Here is a 12,022-nt window from a genome sequence, read left to right on the forward strand (position 1 = left end):
GATTCATTTATATGTGTACATACATATGTATATATACATAAATACCTATAAACACTATATATAAGGATATAAACTTTATTTTATGCTGTACGTATTCTTACATGTACTCACTGTTTTCCTCAATAGAATGCAATCTTATTGTTTCAATTCTTTGTGCTTGGTTTCTCCAGTACCTAGGACAGTGCCTGGCTTCTATGAGGGCAGCTACGTGATGCTGCTGTGGATAGTGCTGGACCTGGAGTCAGGAAGACCCGAGTTCAAATCCAGCCTTATGTACTTACTAGCTGTGTGACTCTGGGCAAGTCATTTCACCCTGTTTGCCTCAGTTTACCCCTCTGTCAAATGAGCTGGAGAAGTAAATGGCAAACCACTCTACTATCTCTGCCAAGAAAATCCCAGATGGGGTCATGAAAAGTCAGACAAGACTGAACAACAAAAAAGTTCTTGTTGATTGATTAATTGGTTTCCACCAACAACCACCATGACGCTCAGAGAATCCTGAGTAATTTAGCAAGTTACATATATGTGTGTGTGTGTGTTTATGTATATATACGTATGTATGTATATATATGTGTATATATAAGATATGTATAGTTGGTGGAATATAGTTGGTGCTTAATAAATGCTTGTTCCCTTCTTCCTTCATTCATTTCAAATCCAGTCTCAGACATTCACCAGCTATGCGACTTTGGACAAGTTGCTTTGTCTACCTCAGTTTCCACAGTAGTAAAGGGAGGATGATGACGGTGCCTGCCTTCTAGGGTTGTTGTGAGGATCAGATGAGATACTATTTGCAGAATGCTTAGCACAATGCCTGGCACACAGTAGGTACTATATAAATGCTAGCTATTATGATTATAATTGTTATTATTGGTAATCCTTTTTTTAAAGGTGTTAACTGCTGTGTCTGATTAGCTGTATCACGATCTCTATCCATGAGTCTCAGGTTAATCTGCAGAGCATTTGATTTTCTAAAGCACAACAGAAATGGTTGTAGCATTTTTCCTTTCTTCTTTCAGTAAATAATGATTGGGAGGAAGGACGGTGTAGGCTTGGGGTCAGTTGTTTCTGTCTTTGTCTTTAACTGTCTTATGACTGTGGGCCATGGTCTTCCCATCCGTGAAATGGAGGTAACAGCACCTACGCCCCCGTGCTGTTGTGAGGATCAGGTGAGATAATCAAGCTTTGCTAACCTCAGGGGGCTACTGTAGATTAGCTATTATTATTAAGCATTTATTAAGTACCTGCTCTGTGCCGGATGTGCTAGCACATGGGGTGCAAGCACAGAAATACGATTAGTCTGTGCTCGAGGAGTTTCCATTCTATGTGGGGCGGTGCTGTGTGTTTAAATAAATGTATGGGGTGTCCCAAAAGTCTTAGTGCAGTTTTTGTGCTCTTGAGGTGCCATTTTCAGGGAGAGGCCGTGTTGCTGCGGGACTTAGGAAGGGCCTCCTGCAGAGGGTGGTGCTAAATCTGAGTTTTGAAGGAAACCAGGGGCTTTAAGAGGCCAAGATGAGGAGGGGGAGGTACATTCCAGGCATCACATACTGGGCAGAGTGGTGAAGGTGAAAAACAGGATTGTCAGGTGTGAGGAACTTACATTGAGATGAGCATTTATTAAGTGCCTGCTGTGTGCCAGGCTCTGTGCTGGGATTAAAGGTACAGATGCAAACAAAAGTCACAGTCTCTGTTCCCAAGCTTATCTTCTGTATGTCTTCTGCTTGTGTGGGCTGTCTTCTCAGACAGAATGTAAACTCCTTGAGGGCAGGCAGGCACTGTAGCCTTTGGCCTTTTTATTCTCCAGACCAGCACAGTGCCTGGCACCTCATAGCGGCTTAATAAATGAGGTTGGTCAGCGGTTTTGAATGCTGCAGAAACGTTAGGGGACGGAGACCCAAAGAAGACCGCTTTTGTCGTTCGGTCATATCCGTCGTGTCCGGCTGTTCGTGACCCCGTTTGGGGTTTTCTTGGCAAAGAGACTGAAGTGGTTCTGCCGTTTCCTTCTCCGGCTCATTTTATAGATGATGAAACTGAGGCAAACAGGGTGAAGTGACTCACCCAGGGTCACGCAGATAGCGCGCGTCCGAGGCTAGATTTGAACTCAAGGAGATGAGTCGTCCTGACTCCAGGCCTGACACTCTATCCACTGTGCTAGCTAGCTGCTCCAAAGGAGACCGTTAGATTTGTTGATTAGGAAGTCACTGATGACCACTCGGGTCAGTAGAGCGTGGGGATGGGGGATGGGACGGAAGATATAGGAAGCGGTTGAGGAGTGAGTGTGAGCGAGGGTCTGTGGGATACGCTTTCAGTAAATCGTGGACCAGTTGATGGAACAAGGACCTGGAAAAGATGGAGGGGGTTGGGGATCCAAGGGTCCAGGGGGCAGGATCAGCCACGAAATGGAGAAGGAGCAAGTCTTCCTTGGCGATACGAGAGAAAGGCAGAATCGTGAAGATCTAGGGATTTTGGAGGTAGAAAGGAGGGGAGTGGAGAACGTTTACTTTCAATGGGCTGGAGAAGAAAACATGCGTAGCAGTCCTGTGTTTATGTTCTTAAGAATAACTTTCAACAGTGTGGTCAGAGCTGGACATTGCTCAGTGATGAAAAACAAAACACTGAAAACCAGTTGATTTGAATGTTTTTGCCAACCCTGTAAGACAAACTCTTGATTCTCCTGCTCCCTGAGACTTCACCTAGTGCTTTCTTTGGTATTCTGTATTTTGGTATGTTACCCGCATGTACGTTAACCTTTTACTAGATTGAAAGTTCCACGAGGGCAGGACTGGTGCTTTACCTAAACCTCGTACCCCTCTCTGTGCCTAGCACAGAGCTGTGCACACTCTAGGTACCTGGTAAAAGTTGGATCGATTTTATGAAAATAGGACCATTTTGACGGGAGCTCAAGAACGTTCTTTTGAACAATGGCCTTGGATACTTCAAAGAACTCTAGCCTACCGGTTGAGTTGCTTCCCAGGTGTGTCTGACTCTTCTTGAGCCCATGTGGGGTTTTGTTGGCAGAGATAATGGAGTGGTTCATGATTTCCTTCTCGGGCTCACTGCATTGTTAATCCTGAGGCACACATGGGAGGGGAATTACATGGATAGAATAGGGGATCTCTCTTGTGCTGCCACGTTTGGCGTAGACGACAAACATAATTAGGCCAATCAAGGAACGCTTTTGAGGGATTAGATTGCAGTTGTAGACGGTTGCTTGGCAGGATGCTACAAGGAGCTGCAGGACCAGCAGGACCGTTTTGGGGCCTTTGTAATGTTGGCTGAAAATAGGCAATTACAGCTGACCCTGGTGGCTTTCTTGTGTCCAGAGTCAGAACTCTCGGAATCCTGACGTTCTGGGGCCCAGCAAGACAGAGTGGGCTGTCCGGCGGACTTGAGAAAGGCTTAATTGAGACAATGAACAGTACTGGAGTCTGTTTTTGAGAAGCAAAATATAATCGTAGGAAAGGTGAGGGAAAAGAGAAAAGCCAACTTTTCCCTAGCAGTGTTTAGAAATTTGGGAGCCTGCGGAATTCTGGTCTTCACCCTCTCCGGCCTTCTGCCATGGCTCCAGTTCTTGGGCACAGTGATTTGTTTTTTTTTTTTTTTATTTTTTTGAGGGGGGGAAGGCAGGGCAGTTGGGGTTAAGTGACTTGCCCAAGGTCACACAGCTAGTAAGTGTGTCAGGTGTCTGGGACCGGATGAACTCAGGTCATCCTGACTCCAGGGCCGGTGCGCTACTCACTGCGCCACCTAGATGCCCCATAGTGCTTTGTTTCTTTACTTGTGTGATATGATTTTAAAAATCATGCATTTCCAGAGACCTTTTAGGATTGTGTCCCCCCCAAAAATGTCTTTCAGCAGTCACTTCTCAGAAATAGAATGCAAAGAGGAAATTGCTGGTGGTTGAGCCACAGAGATAGAATAATATTTTTAAGCAACTCAGAATATAACCATGTCCACATAACTCGGAACTATTTATTTTATGTCTGTTGACTTTTATACAAGCGTGGAAGTGGCACAAACCGGGTTTCTGGGCCTTGTTTCAAATACATGCGAATGTTGCCTTGGACTTTACTGGGCATGGGGCTTTAAGCAGGAAGGCATTCTTTCTTAAAGGTCATTTAGTTTTTCACCAAAGCTCATTGGGCTTTTCATTGAACATGTTTTACCCAACACTGGGTAAGGCACTAGGGCTATAAAAGAAGCAGAAAACCCAGGAAGGAAGTGGCCATCTGGTTGGGCAGGTGAGAAAATTCGCCTGTGGAACAGGTAGTTATTAAGACAGTGTATCATGGAGCACCCTGTTGTGTGGGGTGGATGAGGATTGTAAAGGGAGGCAGGGAGGAGAGAGATGAGGGTGTGTGCTGATGACTTGCAGTCAGATTTTCTGACTTTATGAGCATCCCATGTCACGAATGGGCCTGATCTATCTCTGTCTAGCCTTAATGTATGCATATAACTCATCTGACCAAGATACTCTTGGGTAGCATATATTTATTTAAAAACATTTTTTAAGTACAAATATCCATAGTGGCCTGCAGCCCCTCCCATACTCTGCAATCCAGCCAGACAAGCCGCCTCTCTGGACATCCAATTTCCCGTCCTTGTGCTTTTGTCGGAGGCTGTCTTCCATGCTTGGAAGTCATTCCCTCCCTCCCCTCCCCAGAATTCCCCTCTTCCTTGAAGACTTAGGTGCTGTGTAATGATGCCCTCAACAACTAGTATCTTCCCTCTTGAACAATATGTATTGAACTACGTTGGAATCAGTTGTTATCATTTGGCCTGGTTCAGCAGGGCCAATGACAGTTATTCACACAGCCTGTGCTTTCCCTCAACAGTCTGTGTTCCACAGTGTTTGTCCTGTGTTGGTAGAAAACCCTGTGTAAGAAGCTAGTATCTGGGTATGGACTTGCAGGGCAGTGAGGGGGTGGGGGTGGAGGAGAAGGTCAGAAGGTTAAAATTGATGGGCCCACCAGAAAACAGCAGATTCATTCTGTGCTTGATTTTTTTTATTAGCAATAACAGTGAAACCAGGGAATTTGTCCATTTGCAGCCACTTAGGTTATTTAAGGCCATGGTCTCAGTAGCTGAACCCAAGAAGCCTTGGCAGTCAGAGGCCTTATATCATATGTGCTACCAAGGGGTTTCTCTTTGTGGGAGGGAGATAGAGGGTCAGGATTTCATTTAAGGATTTATTTGTCATTGTATCTTAATCACCACATTGGGCTGGCGCCAAAGGCGTATGTGTACCAATCTGGAGCCATAAAGTTACAACAGCCCTGACCAAGGCGCAAGCTTTGGGATTGCAAAATGTTTTCTGACAGTCCTGTTTTATTGTTGCCAACTTGTTTTGATTCTAACTTCCCCGTATTACTCATAAAATTTTTCCCTTCCCTCCTCCATTCTCATGACATCCCCCTTCCCTCCTCCATTCTCATGACGTCCCCCTTCCCTCTGTCCTTGTGACATCCCCCTTCCCTCCGTCCTCATGACCACCGCCCTTTGTTTTATTATCAGGATGACAGGACGCTTCCTATCTTTCCCCTCCCCATTCCATCCTCTGCACAATTGCTGAAATATTTTCCCATGGCCACAAGGCTGACCAGGTCAGAAAATGTTTAAACATCTCTAGGATAAATCAGAAAATACAGACTCCCCATCCGGCGTCTCAGGCTGTCTGTAACCTGGCTCTCGCTGACCTTTCCAGGCTTACCTCTCATCCCCCCTGCCCGGAGCGGGCACACACACACACACACAGTCTATACCAGCTCTCCACCTCAGCCTCTTAGCAGTCCCTCCGTCCTCCAGGGCTGACCACAGGCGACATTCCCCTGACACTTGCCCTCGGCGCCCGCTTTCCTCCTCACACTTATCGACTTGGTGGCAGTGACCCCAGCTGGAGCGCAGACCCTGTGGGGGAGGGGGCGTTGGCTCTCCAGAGCCTTGGCCCGCAGCCGGCCCTTTGCCATTGGAGATTGAAGAGGCCTCCAACAGCAGAGCAGTGAACTGGTTGATTTTCTCCTTTGTATCGTGATTCCTGACCGGCCTCATAGGGGCCCTGATTGAGGAGAGGGCTGTAGAAGCAGGGCCCCCTCGGCGCTTGCTCTGTGCCAGGGCCTGGGCCAAGCACAGGGGTACGAGAGTAAAGAATAAAACAAGCCCTCCTTGCAATGAGCTTCCCTTCTGTTTGAAGGCATGATGACGAGGACTCTGGGGTGGTGGCTCTAGCGCTGGGAAGGACCTTGGAAGCCAGCTAGCCCAGCTTCGTCTTTACGGAGGAGGAAGCTGAAACCCAGGGAAGGAAGGGAGGAGAATAAGCATTTATACAGTGCCTACTGTATGCCCGGGCACATGGTAATCCTCACGGCAGTCCTGTAAAGCAGGTGCTGTTATTACACACAAGTGTAATTTTACAAGTGAGGAAACTGAGTCACATCAGTAGCCAAAGCAGAGGCAAGATTTGAACCCACAGGGCTGCGTAGAAAAGTGAAAAATCTTTGGGAGGTGGTTGGGGGAGGGGAAGAGGTGAAGGGGGAATGGAAAGTGGAGGAAAAATGGTTGCAAAACATCCAAAGTTTAAGAAAAGATTAAGCTGTGGAAACTGGTTGACACGACCTTCTAATTGGGAGCGAGCTGGAGGCCCGATGCTTAATGTCTCACAGATGCTCTTTACACAGCCGTATTTCTTATCAAGAACATGGAACGTACAGCTCCATGGACAGACGGGGGACCCCTCTGCATCCGTTCCCAAGATTCCCATAAACGAGCCCGTGTCCGTGCCCCACTTGAGCAGCCTGCGGTAGCCTGGTCATCTCCTGACCGCGGCAGGAACGCAGGCCTGCTCTCCCCCACACAGCCTCCATACCGTAATTGGAAGAGGATCCGCTCTTGACGCATTGCCAGGGACGTGGGATTCTGAGGGATCCGCATTCCTGCCTTGTCTCGGCCAGGGAATTTTCATCCAGAAGCGCATCATTAAAGCTCCCAGGGTTTTTCTTGCACGTTAAAAGATCACTCCTCTGGCTTTATTTGCAGCTATTGTTCATCGAGGTCAGGTCCAGGATGTCCAGCTCTTCCTTGGAGTGAATCATGACCCTAGATTCTTTCCATAAAGCCCTTCTGTTGTTTGTGGATATGGAGTGGGGGTGGTGGGGATGGGGGACTGATAGGAGATATGATCCTTCAAGAATGCAGCTGGGTTTGAGTCATTTTGTTTTAAAGTTGGACCCCCTCCCCTCAAATGGAAGAGGGATATTTAAAAGTTAGAGGAATTTCTTACCTTCCTGTGAGATGGAAAGTGGAAGAATTGGACAGTCCATTTATAAACCACTTTTTGAAGATAATTTGTTAAAATAGCCTCAGATTCCTTGGTTATCAGGAAAGAAAACTAGTTAATGCTGAAGAAGCCAGGAGGCTACGACTTTGATGGGAGGAAGCCCCCTAGATGGTAGCTGGGATTTTGATCAATATCTCTTCTGTTCTGTTCTCTAGTGGAACTCCCACGGTCCTCTGCGGTCAGGCTCTCCTCCTTGCGGGATCTCCCCACTCAGCTTCAGGAGCTGTACCAGCAGGGCTTCACCCTGGTCGCCCTCCACCCCTTCGTACAGCCCACCGACGAGCGAGAGAAAACTCCCCAGGAGCAAATATTCCGGGCCGTGCTGATCAAGAAAACCGAGAGGTGGGTCTGTGGTAACCGGGGGTAGGGAGCTCACCCCGAGGAGTTGGGTTTCCTGGGACCTTGGGAAGGATAGCTTTGCCTTGTGGTTGTTGCTGGTGTTGGCTGGGCCAGGTGTGGGAGCCTGGAGACCTTATTCTGTGTGCCTCTATCTCTTGGCTTGCAGCCCATTTTTGAATGTTCTGTAATGAAAACCAAATTCCCCGCCTGACAGTTCGAGTAGAGGTCCCTTCGGTGTCCCTTTCCTTTTGTAATTTATTGGATTAAGCTCAGCTAGAAAAATGTTTACTTTGAAGAGACATCCTCCCAGAAGGATGGAGCTGGGGGAGAAGGCTATTAATCTGAAAAGGGAAAACAAAAAAATGTATTCCCTAGCATTCCCATAAACCTAACAGTCTTCCCACATTATATCAGGATGTTTAAATTTCCAGAGGTTCTACAAAACAATCGAGAAGGGATTTATTCCTTTTGATTAAAATTCATTAAGCACCTACTATGTGTCAGGCACTGGGGATAAAAAGATTTTTTAATCCCATAATCAGAGGGTCACAGATTTTGAGCTGAAAGGATCATAGATTTAGAGGGAGAAAGTATCAGACCTTTGAGGTCATCTTGTCTAACCCATGAGGGTCCAGGGAGTTTAAAGTAATTTGACCAGGGTGATGCAGCCAGGATCTGAGTAAATTCAGTTCTCTTTCCACAACATGACACTGTGAAACTGAAGGCTTGACAAGCTTAAGTGGTTTGTCTGAGCATCCACAAGCCAGGATCTCTGACCACAAGGAGCTTATTCCTAAGGTGGGGGAAGACAGAGGAGAGAAGGGGAATACACAGGTAACAGGAATTCAGATGAGGATCTGATACCTTATAGCATGTAATGGGAGCAGAGGAGAAATCCAGGTACATGCTCTTAGGGAGAAGGAAAACAGAGACAAAGAGAAGGAGGGATTGGGGGGGAGGAGAGAGAGAGAGAAAGAGAGAGAGAAAGAAAAGGGAGGGAAAGAGAAGGGGAGAGAGAAAAAGGGAGGGAGAAAGGGATGGGGAAGGAGAGAGAAGAGAAATAAAGTTAGAAATTGGAGGAAAAGAGGGGAGAGGAGAGGGGGAAGATGGAGAAAGACAAGAGGGAAGGTAAGAAGAAGAGGAGGAGGGAGGAAGAAGAGAGATATTATTGACTCCTTGGGTGGTTGCAGAGCTGCATGAGGGTGGGCTAGATAACAAAGATTTGGCTGTTTTGTTATCCCATGAGCACCCATTAGGTAAACCTGACAGGAACACAAAGAGCATTCTAGATTCTTACTACTCAGACTCCTCAGGCACTGCTCCTTTGGGTACTGCCAGCTTGAGCTAGAAATTGAAGTGAAATGTACTCTCTAATAACTGATGAGCTCTCACTACAGATTGATGCAGATGTATTTTTAAAACTTTCTTTGTTTTTCTTTTTGGGGTATCATGTTGCTTGCCTTCTCAGTGGTTGGATGAAGGGCTGGAGGGAGGGAGAGAATTGGGAACTCAAAAAGATTTTTAAATAGATGCTTGAAAAAAAATAGAAATTCTTTACCAACACTAAAGCCTCTATTATTGTGTTCTGATTTAGACCTGGAAGGGACCTTGAGGCCTTGTTTTCTAGCCTTTTCATTTTATGGATGAGAAAACTGAGGTCCAAGTAGGTTGTAACTTGTCATATAACCATAGACCTAGAAAAGTGACGTCAAATCCAAATAGAAATGGATCCCTGCAGGCCGCATAGTGACTTAGAAAACCACAAATTAGTATTGCTATGTTGTATTTTTATCCATTCTGCTAAACATTTTCCAATTATATTTTAATCTGGTTGGGCCAGTTTTGCCTTCAGGTGCCCTGTGGCCCCCAATTTGATATCTCTGACCTAGAACTCTTTCAGAGTCTATGTAGTCCAATTCTTCCATTTTACAGATTAGGAAACTGAGGCCCATGGAGATTGACTTGCCATAAAATTTTGGGTTCTTCGATATAGAGCTGGGAGAGATCACAGAGGCTCTCTAATCTACCCTCTTCATTCCCTCATTGTACAGAGGGGGGAACTGAGACCCAGAGAACTCAAGAGACTTATCCAGTCACACTGGTAGAGTAGCAGTGCTATGGTTTAAACCCAGATCCTCTGACTTCACATCTAGCCCTCTTTCTTCCACCCCTTGCTGCCTCCAACAAGACCCTTCATGATCTGGTTCCAGCCCACCTTTCTAGCCTCATTTCACATGCCTTACCTTCATGCACTGCCTGTTCCACAGTAGACCTAATCTTCCCTAATCTTGGATCGATATCTCCCACCTCCATGCTTTTTCTCAGGCCTGAGTTGTACCACCTCCTAGTATCTGCCTTGCAGAGTCTCCTTCCCAGTGCTTGATGACGAATTACCCAGTTTTCTGAAGATCTCTTCTGTTGCCTCAGCTAAATACGTTTTCTCCCTCAAATTTTCCTTAAGATGCCTGTCTCTCAGGTCCTTTCATGGGTTCTAGGGGTGGGTGAACAGCTGTTTCTCCTTCCCATTGAGGATAACATGAGAGGGAAGTGATGATGACCAGAAGAAGCAATCTTAGTTTAGACACGATCAAGACTTTTGGCACTGGACGTTCCAGTTGGGATGCTCTGAAATTTGGAACTGGTACTGTCATATTTCTTCTTGGGAAGGTTTTAAGGAAAGGGGCTGGTGACTTCTACCTGTATTTGGATGCCCTTCCGCCTAAGAAGAAGGGATTCTTAACTTGAATCCATGGATGAGCAGTCCGTGGATAGATTTCAGGGAGTTCATGAACTTGGACGGGAAAAACATGACATCTTTATTGTCACTAACTTCTGATTAATTGAAACTTAGCATTTCCTTCACTTACAAGCATAGGTCACCAACGTTCAGGGAAGGCATCCGTAGCATTCACTGGTCTGCCCAAGGGGACCATAGCACAAAAAAATGAAAAATCCTTGACCTAGAGTTGACCAAATGACTTCTTGAGGCTACTTCCTATAACTCTGTAATTGCTTGAGACACAGACTCAGAGCAAAAAAAAAAAAGATCCCGTGGCCTTCTGCAAGCTGATTGTTTGAGGACTTCCCTCCTAAAGTGGGAAGGAATCAAAATGTGTATAGGTCACCCCACGCATGATGAGAAATGACTAGGGGAGTTTTCTTTGCTGGTTACTATGGACGTCATAGTAGAGAGGTATTTGTATGGTAACAAAAAGTACAAATACATTCTTTCCTTGTAAATGTGAAAGCCATATGTTTTATATCATGAAAAGATAAAATACATTTAAACAAAAAACCACCACCAAAAAAGTTAACAAATTCCCAAAGGGCATGCTTGGATTTTTTCTTTATCAGTTGGGAGTATATAACCCTCCCACCCCAATTCAAAAACAAGAGAAGTGTTCTTATGCAATAAATCCTTAGTAGACGCATTCAAAATCATATTTTTTGGTGAAATCTGCCAAAAGTCTGATGGCTACAGATTCTCACCATATACGGACTTTCTTTTGAGAGGTAAATAATTTCAGTTAGGTCTCAAGAGGGAATGGGCGGCTGGTCGTAGCATTTGCTGCGTAGACTACAGCTGATGAGAAGTTATGTTTTGTGAAAGATAAATCCTGATTTGTGACCGGTCCGGCTGCTGCTGGGTCATTTGCAAACTCCCCCAGCACAGTAATAAGCAGCTTACTATAACTTAGGGTATCGAATCCAGTATGGTTGGTAGAAATATACAGGTCTGACCCCCTTATCTTACATTTTAAGAAACTGAGGACCTGAAGGTTGTCTTGATAGTAATCATCAGAGACTGGATTTGAACCCAGAACCAGTGCCTTGCTGCTTCTTTAGGGAGTAGGAGGACCAAGCAGCCTCATCTCGTGTACGGATTAGCTCCTTAAGTGCTCCTCTGGCCAGAGTTCCTCCTGGGGCTGGATAAGCCTTCCTAGAAATAGCTTCCTTCCCTTACTACTTTCAAAAATAACTCACACGCTTCTTCTAGTAGTAAAAAGCTATAAACAAAGTATGCACCCATCGATTGGAGAACGGCTGACCGACTTACGGTAAATGGATGTAATGGAACGTTCAGAGGCCGGCATGGCGTTGTAGAAACAGGACTGATTTTGTAGTCAAAAGACCCAGATTCAAATCCTGACTCTGCCACTTACACATGTGATTTTGGGCACATCACTTCCCTCTCTGGGCCTCAGTTTCCTCATCTGTAAAACGAAGGAATAGACGGCTTCGGGGAGATCTTCCAGCCCCAGTCTGTGATCTTGGGGCAGCAGAACTCAGCTCCGATCCAGTGGCCATCCAGGTGGCTTCTCTCTTCTCTGCTAAGAAATAGTCCCCTAT

At 45.8% G+C, this 12,022-nt stretch overlaps 1 protein-coding gene across 1 annotated transcript in view; it reads left to right on the forward strand.

The window, feature by feature from the left end:
• RFTN1 (raftlin, lipid raft linker 1) overlaps nucleotides 1-12,022 on the forward strand; it is a 198,950-nt gene that overhangs the window by 72,782 nt on the left and 114,146 nt on the right. The window contains exon 3 of the mRNA XM_036761805.1: nucleotides 7,489-7,675. Within this exon, the coding sequence (XP_036617700.1) occupies nucleotides 7,489-7,675 (187 nt within the window). The remainder of the gene's footprint in view (nucleotides 1-7,488; nucleotides 7,676-12,022) is intronic.

Source organism: Trichosurus vulpecula, chromosome 5 (assembly GCF_011100635.1).
Source record: "Trichosurus vulpecula isolate mTriVul1 chromosome 5, mTriVul1.pri, whole genome shotgun sequence".
NCBI lineage: Eukaryota > Metazoa > Chordata > Mammalia > Diprotodontia > Phalangeridae > Trichosurus > Trichosurus vulpecula.